Source organism: Lynx canadensis, chromosome B4 (genome assembly GCF_007474595.2).
Source record: "Lynx canadensis isolate LIC74 chromosome B4, mLynCan4.pri.v2, whole genome shotgun sequence".
Classification (NCBI taxonomy): domain Eukaryota; kingdom Metazoa; phylum Chordata; class Mammalia; order Carnivora; family Felidae; genus Lynx; species Lynx canadensis.
This window is the reverse complement of record NC_044309.1, coordinates 98,548,284-98,565,560: the sequence shown is the minus strand read 5'-3', so window position 1 is coordinate 98,565,560 and position 17,277 is coordinate 98,548,284. Positions and strand designations below refer to the sequence as shown.

Sequence of the window (17,277 nt, the reverse complement as noted above, 5' to 3'; positions counted from 1 at the left end):
TAATTGGCCTCTTCAGATACCATCCTGGCTGGGAGGGAAGGGACACCATATTATTGCCTCATGAGGGCAAGAAACCTCCTCTGACACAACACTGGTAGAGAGGAGGTGGGAGGGGTCCCTTACTAGCATCGGTCAAGGATGATAGTCTAGGCTCTCCACTTAGCCTTTGCTAAAAAAGATAGGAGGATTGTTGCTTCCCCTCCCCATCCCCGTGTTATTTGTCCAAAGTCGGATGGTTATCAAAGAAAAGAAAAGAAAAAAGAAACATTTCTTCCTGACTAGGTTGCCCTTTTTCTTTGTCAAGAGAGAGCAGACTTTTCTTGAGGCTTTTATTTTCTGTATCCATTGGCATTTCTGGGATTTAGGCTTCTGTCATATCTAGTCCAATATATACAGGAGTCAAAGAGGAAATACATGGAGCTCACTTTGTGTCATTTCTTGAGTCTGGAGTCTCTGGCTACTTTGCTTTTTTATCTCTCCAACTTTAAGAGTCTTCTAGGGGCACCTGGGTGGCTCAGTCGGTTAAGCATCCAACTTCAGCTCAGGTCATAATCTTGTAGTTTGTGGGTTTGAGCCCCACATTGGACTCTGTGCTGAGACCTCAGAGCCTGGAGCCTGCTTCGGATTCTGTGTCTCCCTCTTCCTCTGCCCCTCCCCCACTCACCGTTTTTCTCTCTCTCTCTCTCTCTCTCTCTCTCTCAAAAATAAAGATTTAAAAACATTAAAAAATATGTCATATATATGTCATATATAATATGAGGTTTTTATCCATATTTAATGGGAAGGATAGTGCACATGGATATACTCCATCTTGTTGGTAAGATGATTTCTTAAGTTTTTTTGCTCATTGTATGTTCCATTCCTATCTCCATAATTCCAAAAAGGCATTCCAAGTAGGTAGACAGACATTCTGTAATTCTTTGCCTCAAGATTTTTGGCATGCCAGAAAGCTTAAGTAGCTAAAAATAAAGGGGTGCCTTGGTGGCTCAGTCAGTTAAGACTCCAACTCTTGATGTGGGCTCAGGACATGACCTCACAGTTCCTGGGACTGAGCCCTGCATCAGCCTCTGCACTGACAGTGTGGAGTCTGCTTGGGGTTCTCTCTCTCCCCCTCCCTCTCTTTCTACCCCTCTCCAGCACTCCTTCCTCTCAAAATAAATAAATAAACTTAAAAACAAAAAAGGAGCTAAAATTAAAGGCTACTGCCAGTATTACATGCCTTTAGCATACAGCAAGATTTCAGATGGTAGCATGGTGGCCTTTGGAAAGTAGAATATCTAACATGGTTCTCCCAGCCTCCATCAGTATTTCTGTGTCATTGGACTGTGTTGGGAGCATGTCCAAACCTGGAAGGGTAATGATATTGGCATCTCAATGATAATTTGGAAGGATAATAATGATTATTGACTTGATTACTTAAGATGATTCACCTATCTTTTGGAACAAAGACCCCAGGTTTTTTGCTTTTTGTTTTTCGTATAACAATAGGGGGAAAGGAGTCCCCAGAATGTTTAAGATCACATTTTTAATCCCCTTGTCAATGTGAGGACTAAACATTACAATTAGGGTAATTTAATGGTAATAAATAAATGACATTTCATTTTCACTTTAAGATTGTAGATTTAAATTCATACTACTAATTTCATTGGTTAACTTCCTACATTTCTTGACACTTTAATCACTCATATTCCTTCAAACTACAAAAATTGTTATGTGAAAAAGTTTGTTTACAGTAGCCAAGAGAGACTTCAGCAGTTCTCAGAGGACAGATCATAATTTACTCTTCTGAAAAAATGACTAGACTGAGTGATGAGTTCTCATATACCACCCTTCACCAAAAATTATACATACTTGAAAGAGGCAAGATACCACAAGGACAGAGCCTCTATTTTTCTCACAGCCACTATAAGACAGATATAATTACAGAATCAAACAAACAATAAATCGGCAATAGCAAACAAATGTTTTCAAGCCAGGCCTTCTCACTTATATTCCTTGCTAGAAACCAATTCATTCCTTTTCCGAGATATTTCAGTTTAGCTATAAACTCTGGAAAGCTTTATCTCCTCTTATGCCTGTGAAAATCCTTGTCTTTTACCTGAATCATTGAGAGGTTTCTCCATTTTAAAAGAAAAGGAAAAAAAAAAAAAAAAAGAAAAGACCAGCTTAAATCTGGTATATATTTTTAAAGAAAATATATTAGTTAAAACCTAGTTCTAATGTAGAATAACTTGTATCAAGTCATCCCCTACCCAAAGTATGGTACAAGTGAAAATTATTCTATCATTCTAATTAAGACCTAGTCTTAATATACAAATGCTTTGGGATGAGGACTGGGTGTTGTATGGAAACGAATTTGACAATAAATTATATTAAAAAAATACATATATATATATACACACACACAAATGGTGAACACAACAGCTTTGAAAGAACAGGAATTAATATCTGATGGCAAAGGAATTATATGCATTTAAAACATGTATTGCAAGCCAGTTCAAACATGCATAGTATGTGTATAAATTGTAATTATCTAGGTATATGTATAACTGCAAAAATCTAGTTGCATTTTGGAATTCTCAGGGACTCTTTGAGGCCCATTTTTTCCCCTGATTGAACAGCATAATTAAAAATCTTTCTAAAAAAATATTTTAAAAGGGGCGCCTGGGTGGCTCAGTCAGTTAAGCGTCAGACTTCGGTTCAGGTCATGATCTCATGGTCCCTGAGTTCCAGCCCCACATTGGTCTCTGTGCTGACAGCTCGGAGGCTGGAGCCTGCTTCAGATTCTGTGTCTCCCTCTCTCTCTGGCCCTCTCCACTCATGCTCTGTCTCTCTCTGTCTCAGAAATAAATAAACATTAAAAAAAATATTTTAATGACACCTTAGATCTGGTAATGCTTTCACCTAAAACTAAATTGCTACTAAGTCTCTAGTTCTATGGGAAAATTTTTATTAATATTCTGCCTTAACTTGTAAATAGAAGACTTTGACATGCTTGTAGACACAAATTTTAAAAAGCCCAATCACCTGTTTTCTGCCTAGCCTTAACTCCAGTACACTCTGCAAGCTCTCCTGACCACAAGCCCTCATATTATGAAGTCCATCCATATCACAGAAGCTCCTCTACACAAGGAAGAATAAGAAAACCTACTAAGAGATTCTTCCAAATATAAACTAAAAACAAAGAGAATTATAATAGTTTCATATGGAGAGTTCCCACACTATCTTTTTAAAAATATGCGTATAAAAACATGATGCTTCTACTAGTGCTATGGCAAGAAACAGTATATTGTGCATAAAGTTGAGGGTGGGAGAATGCCTGGATGTTGCAGTGTGCTACTGAAGAATTTATGCTATATATGGATGATATAAAAAAGAATGATACTGAGTAATACAAATAGTATAACAGTCAATGTTCAAAATTCCTGAAAGGATTATAAGAAATGATGCCCATAACAAAAATAATACTTTATAAAATCAGATTTATTGAGGTATAATTGATATGAAAGAACTTTACATATTTTATGTGTACAGTTTGATGAGTTTGGACATATGCAAACACCTATGATAGCATCACCATAATCTGGGTAAAAGACATAACCAACATCTCCCAGAGTTTCCTTGTGTCCTTTTGATGTTGTTTGTTTGTTTTTGTGGTAAGAATATTTAACACAAGAGTTACCTTCTTCACAAGTTTTGAAGTGCCCCATACTATATTGCTAACTATAGACACTATGCTATATGGCAGATTTCTAGAACTTATTCAACTAACATAACTGAAACTTTATACCCTTTGAATAACAATTCCCCAATACCTCAACCACCTCACCCCCAACCCCAGCATTGTCAGCACAGAGCCCAACGTGGGGCTCAAACCCACGAACGATGAGATCATGACTTGAGTCTCAAATCAAGAGTCAGACGCTTAACTAAGCCACCCAGGCACCCCAGGACTTTCCTTTTTTATGGCTGAATAATATCCCATTGCATGTATATACCACATTTTCCTTTTCCATTCATCTATTATGGACCCTTGGGTTGTTTCTATATCTTGGCTATTGTGAATAGTACTACAGTGATCATGGAAGTGCAGATACCTCTTCAAAATCTTGATTTCAATTTTTTGGATATACACCCAGAAGTGGGATTTCTGGATCTTAGGGTAGCTCTACTATAATTTATTAAGCAATCTTCATACTGTTTTCCAGAACGGCGGCACAATTTTATATGTCCACTAACCATGTACAGTGTTTCCAATTTCTTTACAACCTCACAAACACTTATCTTAAATTTTATTTGTGTTATTACTAGTTGCCTCTAGGATAAAGATCTGCAATTAATAAGAAATGCAATTAATAAGATCTGCAATTAATAAGAACAGTGGTCTGAATATAAATGCCATATTAATTCAACAAAAAAAAGGGAAGAAATGAGAAAAAAATAACCTCTTACTTTATAATAGCAAGAGAATCAATAGATAGCTATTCTTCACATTGGTAAAGCAATTATCCAATGAATGACTTTGGAATCTCTGGTAATATTGCAGGTCAATGAGCTAACCAGGGTAAGGGTCATAGCAAGGGACCCAGGGTCTTGTCTCAGCAAGAGAGGTTGAATCCAATTCACCTTCTCTCCAACTTGTGCCACTAAGGAATTAAATTGTTAAGCCACTAAAATTTCAGGGTCTATTTTATAGGACAGCCTAGACTAGCTTCATAAAACTTACTACTCAAAGTAGAGTGAAGCCATAATAAAAATCTAAACTTAAACCACCCTGAGACCTAAGTAGGAAGGATTCCTGCTGTGGGCCCAGATTTTATAGGACATCACATATTACACACACACACACACACACACACACACACACACACACAGGGTATTATAAAATGAAAGATTCTTCTCATTTTAACCTTACCACATGTTCAGTGTGACCCACGACACCGACATGTTTTTAAAACAAAAGGCATTTATATGTGAATGGTAAAATAGTTTGTGAATATTGTTGCTGATGATGTAAGAGACAGACACTGCTTCAGAGTCCAGGGAAGATTTTAACTATGTTAACTCTTAGGTAAGAGAAAAGATCAACTTGTCAAATCTTTTAAAGCAACATGAAAGCAGTGGAATCTTACATAATATAATATTGTTTAGCAGAACTACTGAAGATCTATTTCCTTCCTTCTCTCTTCATATTCCCATTTTTGGGGTAAGGAAGACATTTTTCAATGGTAACAATTTCCATCACTGTTAAGTAGGGGTAAATGTAGATCTGTATGTTACCTAAGTGAAGCATGACATCAGTTCTTTACATTGGCCACTAGATGGACATGATCACCAGAATGGTGAATTTTATATTTATACAAATATACAAGACTTAAATTTTCCAAAAAAAATTTCAATACTTAAAATCGTTATTCACCCATTAAACTTTGCCTTTTAATTTTAATAGTTTTGATTATTTCAGAAGAAGTAAAAATTTAGTTACTGATTATATAAATGAAAATGAGCAAAATTATTCTGATTAAATCCAAATCTGAGCAAGGTAGGTGAAATCCCTGAAACCATGCATTCTTTACTAAATAAAGATTGAATTACTGAGCAAACAATGAGATTGTATGTAGGTTTCCATTTTTATTCTTCCTTTAGCCCACAAATGTTGGTGGAAGCTTGCCTGAACCGTGTGGGGGAATTTAATAGTTAGCTGGCAAGCAGTGAGGAAACTTATGTCAGAGGCAGGAATAACAGCAATCCATGTGATGCAGGGCCAAAACATCTGAAAAAATGTGATCTATAACTCAGAATCATGAGTCCACTGAACTTGAAGCTCTAAGCAGAGATTGGAAAACAAAATAGTGGTTGTTGGTTGTGGTATGGGTTGAACAAAATATTTTAAGAGTAAAAAACTGGCCAACTTGGGGAAAGAAATGAAAGCTAGAGTCAAGAAATGTGGGGCTTTTGAGGCATGGAAAAGAACTGCTTCTATATAGCATATAATAAGATATGAGAACTTAAAAAGACTTTGAGAGACTAATGTCATATAACTTTTGTGCGATTAGGACAAAGAGGAGATGAAGAATGTGACTCCAAGGATATCTTTTTAAGTGATTAAAAGGTCCTTAGCAAATGAACAGATGAGGATGTACCCTTTTCTCCAAAAGTCATATTTCAAGATAACTGGCATTAAGGTGAACAAGAAAAGCACCAAAATGAGAAAACAAAGAAAGGTTTGAAAATTTCTCCAATTGGTACTTTAAGTGTGGGTATTGGTATTTGGAATTGATTGGGGGCATATAGCTGAAAGACCTTCAGATTTTTTGAGACAGATGTATTCCCAAAGATATTGTAAACTTGTTATGAAAAAAGCCTATAAATATCTTGGATCTTAAACTTCCATGGGCAGAAAGCAATCTGAGAAGGTTATTGAAGGGGTGGACCTATGCTGGCCGACCATGTCTCCTCCCCTTGAGTAACAGGACTCCGACCCTTCCCCAGCCAATCGACTGAGGCCACAGCCATTACCTCACCAACTGCCCTTAGGCCCCAATAAAACCTTTGTCCTTTTGAAACTCGCTCTCTCTCCCCGATATCTCACCGCTGTGTCGGTGCAGGTAGGAGATTGAGCTCGAGCTAGCTCGAATAAAGGCTCTTTTGCTTTTGCATCGAACTCGGCTCCCTGGTGGTCTTTGGGGATCACGAATTCTGGGCATAACGGTTATGGCTCAAAGATGGTATATTTCCCAATGCCCAATTCATTTTGGCCAAGGAGGATGATGAATAAGGAAGAACATTTTAGAGGGAGAAGATAGATACCACAGAAAACAATGGACAAGGGAACTCCTACTTCCTTAATCAAAAAAACTTTTCTGACCTCCAGTATATTAGGTATGAATACTGTCTACTATCTAAAGATTTCATAATCACTCTGAACCAACAATTGCTGTGTGGTTCCTATTCTTCCACTTTCTCAGTAGAAGTGTTTGGTACAGTTATCTTGTCTTGTGTTGCCTTTGAATATTGTTTGTGTGGAGGACAGATAGAGGCACTAGGCCAAGAGTGTTCACAACTGACTTTGTTGGGTTGTTGCATTCTACTCAGAGATATTAGATTCTGATTCAGTAACTAAACAGGATATTGGGCTTATCCTTTGGAGGAGGCCTTGAACTTATTCTGTTTATGGGATGGAAGGAATAAGTAAATATCTGATGACCATAAAAGCAGTCTGTGCTAGTGATAGTTAATGCAAGCATGCTAGGGTCATCAGACTAATTCTGGCCAGAGGGACCTGAGTGGGAATGACATATATCACCTCCAGGTCTGATTATAAAAATACCTGTACAGCCCTCTAGCTTTCTCAATGGTGACTCTGAAAAACATATGTTGGCATGATGGAACCAAAATAAAATCAGCCCATGGCACTGCACGAAGAAGTGATGTGGAGAGTGGTCCAACCAGTATTGGACTTTGAGTGAGATACTAAACCAATATTGTTTAAAGAATTATGCTAAGTGAAACGAGCCAGACAATGAAAAAACAAATACTGTATGATCTTACTTACATGTGGAATCTAAAAAAACAAACTCATACATACAGAGAATAGATTGGTGGTTTATGGATATGGGGGGGGGTGAAATTGGTGAAGGAAGTCAAAAGGTGAAAACTTCCAGTTTTAAGGTAAATAAGTTCTGGGGGATGTACAGTAAAGCATGATGATGTGACTATATGCAACCATACTGCATTGTATATTTTGAAGTGGCTAAGCTATTAGATCCTAAACATTCTCATTACAAGAAAAAGAAATTGTAACTATGTGAGGTGATGGACATTAACTCAATTTGTGGTAATCATTTCACAATATACATATATTGAATCATGTTGTATACTTAAATACAGTGTCATGTCAATAAAAAAATGGGGAAAAAACCGCCTGTGAGCTTTCAGGTTTCATTTGTTAACACAATATAATAGTCTATCATTTCCTGATAAATATAGAAATTGATATGAGAAATGAGGTGCTTAGTTTTCTTTGATGATTCAGTAGTGGAAGACTGGAGAAACTCCTATTAAAGTCCCAGCCAATAGTTAGCACTTCTGCTTCTGCCCAAGATGGAATAACAGGACTAGATTTACTTTCCCACTTGAAACAATAAAAATAAAATATATGAAACAACAGGTGTCGGCACACATAACATCAAGCAAAGAAAGACCAGTGCTCCCTGACAGGGAGACCAATAAGCTAAACTTCAGCCTACTGCCTTGAGAGAATTTTCAGGCTATCAAGAGTACCAGGTAAGAGAGACTTGCATAGAGAGAGAACTCCAAAGATGTTCAAAGGGTCCGGCTTGGATATTTGGCAGAGTAGTGATTAGCACATGCATATGAGGAACTTACCCAAGACCAGGGAATGAATCACTCAAAAAGATAAGGGAAATATTACCTAATGCTCACCCAGTCCTGGGAATAGTGCCTTTTTTCACTAGCCAGACTGGAAAAACCTCATAATCTTGGGAATTATGTAGAGTACTCAGAAGGATCTTGGCTTAATTGTGGGGGATATTTATCCTAGTCTAAACTATGGCTTTTGTGCAGCCCAACAAATCTTAAAAACGAGTCTAAAATGGATCAAAATGCCAAGTAACATGAATGCATGCCAGGAAAAAAATCCAGAATATTTATAGAAATACAAAAATAACCATCACCCAACAAGGTAAAATTAGCAATATCTGGTACCTGATAAGAAATTATCTGCATAGAGAGATGCAAGAAAATACAAGCCAAAATGAGCAGAAAAATCAATCAATGGAAATCCAAACAGAACTGACACAAATGTTAAAGTTAGTAGAAAAAGCAAGAATGAGAAAAAAAATAATGAAAAGAGCATCAGTGAACTGTGGGAAACTTCAAATGGTATTGAAAGGGCGGGCCTACGCCGGCCGACTCCATCTTGTTCTGTGTCCTTCACCTTGACCACACCTCCTCCCCTTGAATAACCCCCCCTCACCTGCTGAACAGGACTTGGACCCTTCCCCAGGACCCTTCCCCAGCCAATCGGCTGAGGCCATAGCCATTACCTCACCAACTGCCCCCAGGCCCCAATAAAACCTTTGTCCTTTTGAAACTCGCTCTCTCTCTGGTATCTCACCGCTGCGTCGGTGCAGGTAGGGGATTGAGCTCAAGCTAGCTCGAATAAAGGCTCTTTGCTTTTGCATCGGACTCGGCTCCCTAGTGGTCTTTGGGGATCACGAATTCTGGGCATAACAGTATAATGTATGTGTAATTGGAGCCTCTAATATTTTAATAGATAATGCGTAAAATTTTTCTGTTTTAATTAAAATCTGCAGATACAAAAAGTTCAATGAACCCTAGGAAACATGAACAATGTGACACTAGGGCACCTCAAATTGCTCAAAACCAAGGATGAAGAGAAATTCTTAAAATCAGCCAATGGAAAAATACATATGATGTATATGGGAACCAAGAGAATGATCCAGCAGATTTCTCATCACAAATAATGTGAAAGAAGATAGAAGACGGTGCAGCAACATCTTTAAAGTTAAGCTTAGAATCCTACACACAATTATAATATCTAGCAAAAATTAAGGAGATTGAGAGTTGTCAAAAGATGCAAACTTCCGGTTATAAGATGAGTAAGTACTATCCATATAATGTACATGATTGATGAGGAGAACAAAGGCAAAAGAAATGTAGCTAAATTTAAATTACCTTACAACTTGCAGCCCATCAACAAATACTTGAGACAGAGCAGGACTTTCCTCTTAAGAACTCACAATTGTCTTAATATTAATGCTTTGCCAGAGGCAAGAAACAATTTTAGCTTGACAATAGCCAGATCTCCAGGATCCCGGAAATCTTTAACATATGAAAATCCTTTTGGAAATTTCCTTTGTCTTTATCACCGACCCCCCCCACCCCTCCCCCCAACTTAGATGTATATAATCAATTGCCTTTACAATCCTAGCCCTGCTCTTTCTGCCCATGGGTCCTGTCCCCGTGCTTTAATAGAAACACGTTTTTGCACTAAAAACGTCTCAAGAATTCTTTCTTCACTTTTTGCTCCTGGCTCACATCACATCACGATGACTATAGCTAACACTGCTGTATGATATATAGGAAAGTTAAGAGAGTAAATCCTATGAGTTCTCATCACAAGGAGAAATTTTTATCCTTTCTTCTTCTTTTTTTTAAAAATTATTTTTTACGTTTATTTATTTTTGAGAGAGAGAGAGGGAGAGACGGAGACAGAGTGCGAGCTAGGGAGGGGCAGAGAGAGAGGGAGACACAGAATCCGAGGCAGGTTCCAGGCTCTGAGCTGTCTGCACCGAGCCCAATGCGGAGCTCGAACCCGAGAACCATGAGATCATGACCTGTGTCAAAGTCAGATACTTAACTGACTGCACCACCCAATCGCCCCTTCTTTTTATAAACTGTATCTGTATGAGAAAATGGACATTAGCTGAACCTATTGTGTCATTCATTTCACAATATATGTAAAGCAAACCCTCATGCTGTATGCCTTAAGTTTATACTGTGATGTATGCCAATTATTTCTCATTCGACTGGAAAAAATATACAGTTAATGCAATCGCCTAATAGAGAAAAATATAAGGAGAAATAAAGACTTTTATAACATAAAAAGCTGATACGATTAAAAACCAACAGACTGAAGCATGAGAAATGTTTATGTCCCTTAAGCAGAAGGAAAATGATACCAAGTGGAAATATGGATCTAAACAATGAAATGAGGGGCACCTGGGTGGCTCAGTCGATTGAGCGTCCGACTTCGGCTCAGGTCATGATCTCGAGGTTTGTGAGTTTGAGCCTTGCGTCAGACTCTGTGCTGACAGCTCAGAGCCTGGAGCCTGCTTTGGGTTCTGTGTCTCCCTCTCTCTCTCTCCCTCCCTGCCCCTGCTCACACTCTGCTTTCTCTCTCTCTCAAAAATAAATAAACATTAAAAAAAAATTTCTTAAAGAAATAAAGAGCACCAGAAAATGTAAAGGGTTAAATAACAAAAACGTTTACATGTTTACAAACTCAAACATAAAACAAGGTAAATGCAAAGAAGGCTGGTTTCCATTCAGGTCTTCTCTATCCTATTCCTTTCTTCCCTCTTGCCTTCAGCTAGCTATTTAAATTTAAACTAATTTTATGTATATCTTTTTATTATTTCCTTTGGAAACCAAAGCATATATATGTGTGTGTTTATATAGAATGCACATATATGTAAACATATACACATATATATAAATACCATCTTAATGACATAAGATAGTCCTTAAAAAAATATATTCAAATAAGTGTGGAGGAAATACTGTATAGCAAATCCATGTCATTGACCACCCTAACTTATTAGAGATTAAAGTACATATTACATATTAAAATATTTTAATAGTTCTGTATTAAAGAGATCAGTTTATTGTTGTTTAATCCAGCCCAGTGTTTCCCAAACCTATTTGAAACCTCTTCCCCCTCAAAAAATGCTTTCCCATGTAGCAGAATAGTGCAGTTGTTTTTTTTTTTTTAATTTTTTTTCAACGTTTTTTATTTATTTTTGGGACAGAGAGAGACAGAGCATGAACGGGGGAGGGGCAAAGAGACAGGGAGACACAGAATCGGAAACAGGCTCCAGGCTCTGAGCCATCAGCCCAGAGCCTGATGCGGGGCTCGAACTCACAGACCACGAGATCGTGACCTGGCTGAAGTCGGACGCTTAACCGACTGCGCCACCCAGGTGCCCCAGAATAGTGCAGTTTTAAATTGTGCTATTTGCTGAATGTGATCTTATAATACTTCCATTTTATGTACCTATTTAAAAAAAATTTTTTTAATGTTTATTTACTTTTGAGAGAGAGAGAGAGGCATGAGCAGGGGAAGGGCAGAGAGAGAGGGAGACATAGAATCCACAGCAGGCTCAAGACTGAGCTGTCAGCACAGAGCCCAACGTGGGGCTTGTACCCACGGACCGCGAGATCATGACCAGAGAAGCTGGCCACTTAATCGACTGAGCCACCAGGTGCCCCTATTTCCATTTTATTTTCTGTTGGATAGAAAGGAACAAAGCTGAAATAGATATGTTTTACAATGTAGCTATACCTGCATAGTATATAAGCAAAACTATGCTGTCAACATTTATATTCATAGTTTCATAATGACATCTACATGCAAGAAAATTTATAGTCAGACATTCGTTTAAAAACTGTAAATTCTATGAATTATTTTAATAGTCCAATGTTCTTGATGCTCATTCTTCAACAGAGTACTCTTTTTGCCTTAATGTCTATATGATGAAGGTCTACAAAAGACACCATCAGTTCAATGTTTTTGGAATTAAACTTCACATTCTATTTTTCATGGAAATGACAATCTGATATTGCTCAAATGCTGATTTCATTATTCACATCCTTGTAGAACATTTCTTAAAGATGAATACTACACATGTACTGCTGTTTCATCCTTGAGTTCATAATAAGAGATCAAGAGAATCTCGATCCCTGTGTTCTTTCTTTTATCCGTAGTATCCCAGTTATGCAGTTTGGGGAGTGCTAGCCAAAATAAGGGGACGGGGTGGGGAAACCTGTGCGAAGTTGCGGAAGTACGTCTATTACGCCTTAGCGATGAAGACCAAGCAACTCCCAAACACCATCCTTCCTGACTCCCCACCCTTCATCCTCCACCCCCACCCTCCATTCCCCTATCCTCCCTACCCCCCAATCCTTCCTATCCCCCCCGCCCCCCACTAAAGGGAGCTAAGCCTGGGCAAGATACAGGTTTAAGTTTTCCCTTCTCGTCCACGCCTATCACCCCCCTGAAGGATGATAGCCCGGCCAAGGTGTGATTCTTAAGTGCGCGCTGAAAGTCCAGACTGAATTCATACAAATGGCTGCATCCTATTTATCCGCCAGTTACCTTAGGATGAACCAGAGAAATAAGATCCCAGCCCGGGGTTCTTTCTCACCATGTGTTTCATGTCGGCCGCGGGGGGCCAGACTTTGCCGCGCATGTCGTTGTGCGCCTTGACGCTGCTGTCTTTAAAATTCGTGTCTGTGATGGAGGGAACTTTGGCAGACGATTTACTGGCTACCAGACAGAGGCCTAGCGTCCATAAGCAACTCAGTTTCTTCCTCAGAACCATAGCGGAATGCACAAGACGCTCTGACTGCGTGGACCAGTAACGGCTCGGCCAGCCAGTCCTCCGCGGCCCCGTGGGGACCACTCTCCGGGCTGGCTCCATCCTCCTGCACAAGCTCGAGCTCAGCGCGGGGATGCTCGGCTGGTTGCCCCCCCCCCCCCCCAGAGGGCTGCGCCAGAACCCGAGGCAGGACAGGCAGCAGGTAGCACGCGTCAAAGCGCTGCGCTACAGGAGAAAGCCTTGGGGGGCCCTCTGGTGCGTGGTTTTAACCATCCAGGACGCTGTCTTAATCATCCAGGACGCTGTCTGAGGACCCAATCCAGAATCACTGGGGAGAGCGCCTGAACTGCAATCCAGATTGCAAAATGTTGGCGACACGGTGTTATGTAAAAAGACAACCGTATTAGATGCTGACAGTGGACCAGGCCGGCACAAAACCCTATATATTAGTTACATAGCCTCGGTTTTCATATGTAGCTTTTTTTTTACTGTTTTAAATTAACTGCAGTGTCATACTGCCCATATCTCCAGAAACTGGTAATAACTCAAGAATGAGCATTTTGTGTACTCCACATAGTATGATCCTAAATTATTACTTGGTCAAACATTTAATAATTCAAAAATTTGCCTTTGTTTTCTCATTTGGAGACTGACCACCTAGAAAAGATAAAGATAGAGAGGTGTGGCTAAGTAGTTCCTCTTGACAAAATCTTACATTCTTGATATTTGAGTTTGAAACAGACCTATGGTTTGGTTACTAGTAAACTTCAGATAAAGGACCACTTTAGTTGGCATGTTAACGACTAAGACAGAATACATTTGGTTGCTTATTTTACCTATACTGCAATGTAAATCAACTTCATTTGTTATCCAATAATAAACCAGCATTTTTTGGTGACATTTTCCAGTATTTCTGTGTTCAAATAAATATCTTTATTTGATGATTTGAGGTTGTTTACAGTGCCATTTAATTCAAGTAAATACATATTTATATCTACTGACTATTCTAGTCAATAAATCTTGCCACTAAAAAAAAATCTTTGATGCAACTAGTTACCATTAAAAAAAATTTTTTTTTAAATGTTTATTTGAGAGGGGCAGAGCATGAGCAGGGAGGAGCAGAGAGAGAGAGACAGAGACACAGAATCCAAAGCAGGATGTAGGCTCTGAGCTGTCAGCAAAGGGTCCCACTCCGGGCTCAAACTCAGGAGCCGTGAGTTCATGACCTGAGCCGAAGACGGATGCTTAACTGACTGAACCACCCAAGTGCCCAGTAACCATTTTTAATAAGTAAAAAGTAGGGGTGCCTGGGTGGCGCAGTCGGTAGAGTGACTTCGGCTTGGGTCATGGTCTTGCGGTTCGTGGGTTCATATGCCACATTGGGCTCACTGCTGTCAGCATGGAGTTGCTTTGAATCCTCTGTCCCCTTCTCTCTATACCTCCCCTGCTTGCACTCTCTCTCTCTCTTTCTCTGAAAAATAAACTTTTTTTTTTAAGTAAAAAGTTAAACATTAGGGGGTGCCTGGCTGGCTCAGTCAATGGATCTCAGGGTCGTGAGTTCAAGCCCCATATTGGGTGTAGAGATTACTTAAACATAAAATCTTAAAAAAAGCAGAAAATTAAATTATAAAATGGGGAAAAATACAAGGATCCTAATGGAAATTCTTCGTAGCAGGAGAGACAATATTTCTCATCTGTCTCTGCTGATGGAGAATTGCAATATATGTGACTAGCATTACTTACACAGTCCAAACTGAACTTCTTACATCCCACACCCTAAAACGGGTCTTTCCACAATCTTCTCTATCACAGTTAATGACGGTTTTATCCTTCTGACGGCTCAGGCCCCAAACTTTGGAGGTTTGGGTCCCTTGACAAATTCTGTTGTCTTTGTATATTTTCAGAACTTGACTACCATTCAGCATTTGAAAGGGCACTCCTTGATTTCATGGATAATTGCAATGGCTTCCTGGTGGACCTTCCTGCTCCTGCTTCCTAACCTCCAATGGTTTATTCTCCAGACAGCAGTCGGAGTGATTGTACATAGTCTTGAGCATACTTAAGTACTTTCAGTGTCTACTAAGTTCTAAGCATTCTTCCTGGTGTTTGGGCTTACAACACAGGAAACAAAACAAAGCAATCTGGTTTTTTTGGAATTCTAGTGAAGGGACACAGGGAATAAATGGTGAGCATAATAAATTCTATGATTAAGAAAAACACCCTGATGATATGTATAGAAAAGATATAAATCGGGCTAAAGAATTTGGGAGCACTGGGGTGGAGGTGAGGGTGGCACGTTTGATTTCAAATAGAGTGATCAGTGTGGATGTCTTTGAGAAGGTGACTTTTGAGCAAATACTTGAAGGGGATGCAAGAGGGAAGTGTGTGGCTACTGGAGGAGGAGCGTTCAAGGAAGGAGTTTAAGTACAGGGTAGAACTATAATACTTGGCAAAAATCATGTGGAAGATGGGAGAGCTCAGTGGTTATAGTTGAATTATTTTAAAGTCCTTGTATTCCTGGAAGAAGGGTAGAAATACGGAGTGATTTTGACTTTATTAAGTGATACATACATGTTAAACATTAAAAAAAAAAAAAAAAAAACTATTAAAAAAAAAAAAGAATACCAGACCAGTAGAGGGAAAACAATTTTCTCAGCATTTCTAGGACTTCATTCTATTGTCTCTATGTATATTTATCTTCATATTCCAATATTTAAATACTAAGTCTCAACACAGCATCCAAAGTGATCCTACTAATATAAGTCAGATCACTCTTTTCAAAACCTTCCAACTGATGGCTTCCCATGGCACTCAAAGCAAAATCCTCACCGGCTATCCTCACAGATGAGGGAGCATAAGGCAAGCTGACGTCCCACAATCCCACCACCAACTCCCCCCCCCCACCTCCCCCAGGTGGGAAATGTGGGACATTCCTCAGGTATACTCCTGGATGCCCAAGAAGCAAGGAAAGGGAAAAACCAACAGAACTGATAGAGATCGTGTTCATGTAGCACAAGAGTCCCCATCAGTTTACAAATATCTTAGTAAATTATAAGAAAAAGGCAATCTTATCAATAGCCTAGCCTCCAGAAACCTATAGACTCAGTTTCCTGGAGCCCTAACATCACCCACCCCACCCATCACAACTCCCCTTGATGTGGGGAACAAAGGCAAAAAGGAAATGGTTGGAAAATTAAATTTCTTTATAACCTGCAGCCCATTGACAAATACTTGAGATAGGCAGAGTATAACATTTCTCCAGGAACTCCTTATTATCTTATTGTTCATGGTTTGCTAGAGAAAACAAAACAAAACAAAACACTTAAGCTTGACAATAGCTAGGCTTCCAGTATCTTTTGAGTCCTCTTAGCGTATGAATGTCCTTTTGGAAACTTCTTGCCTTCACCTCTCCCAACTCCCAAGTATATAATCAGTCACTCCTCACAACCCCAGTCCAGCTCTTTCTGCTCACTGGTCCTGTCTTGGTACTTTAATAAAATTGGGGTGCCTGGGTGGCTCAGTCAGTTGAGCATCCGACTTCAGCTCAGGTCATGATCTCGCAGCTCGTGAGTTCGAGCCCCGCGTCGGGCTCTGTGCTGACAGCTCAGAGCCTGGAGCCTGTTTCAGATTCTGTGTCTCCCTCTTCTCTCTGTCCCAACCCATTTGCATTCTGTCTCTGTCTCTCTCAAAAGTAAATAAACATTAAAAAAAAATTAAAAAATAAAATAAAATCAAGATGGGGCGCCTGGGTGGCTCTGTCGGTTGAGTGTCCGACTTTGGCTCAGGTCACCATCTCGTAGTTAGTGAGTTTGAGCCCCAGCGTCAGGCTCTGTGCTGACAGCTCAGAGCCTAGAGCCTACTTCAGATTCTGTGTCTCTCCATCTCTCGGCCCCTCCCCTGCTCATGCTCTGTGTCTGTCTCTCAATAATAAATAAACGTTAAAAAAAAAAATAAAAAAAAAATAACTTAAAAAAAATAAAATCAAGAATTCCTTCTTGGCTTGGGCTCCAGACCCCACCACTCCAAAACCACATCACTCACTGTAGCCTTCAAGGCCCTAAACAAGGAGACCCTTTTATGATCTCACCTCCAGCTTCTGTTCCCTTCCTTTTCACTCCTCTGATACTTGGGC

The 17,277-nt window shown here is 39.4% G+C and overlaps 1 protein-coding gene across 1 annotated transcript in view; it reads right to left on the bottom strand.

Moving 5' to 3' along the window:
* Positions 1-13,270, bottom strand: part of GLIPR1L1 (GLIPR1 like 1) — a 35,883-nt gene extending 22,613 nt beyond the window's left edge. The window contains exon 1 of the mRNA XM_030321931.1: positions 12,972-13,270. Coding sequence (XP_030177791.1) covers positions 12,972-13,247 — 276 coding nt within the window. The 5' untranslated portion in view covers positions 13,248-13,270. The remainder of the gene's footprint in view (positions 1-12,971) is intronic.
* Between the last annotated feature and the right edge of the window lie 4,007 nt (positions 13,271-17,277).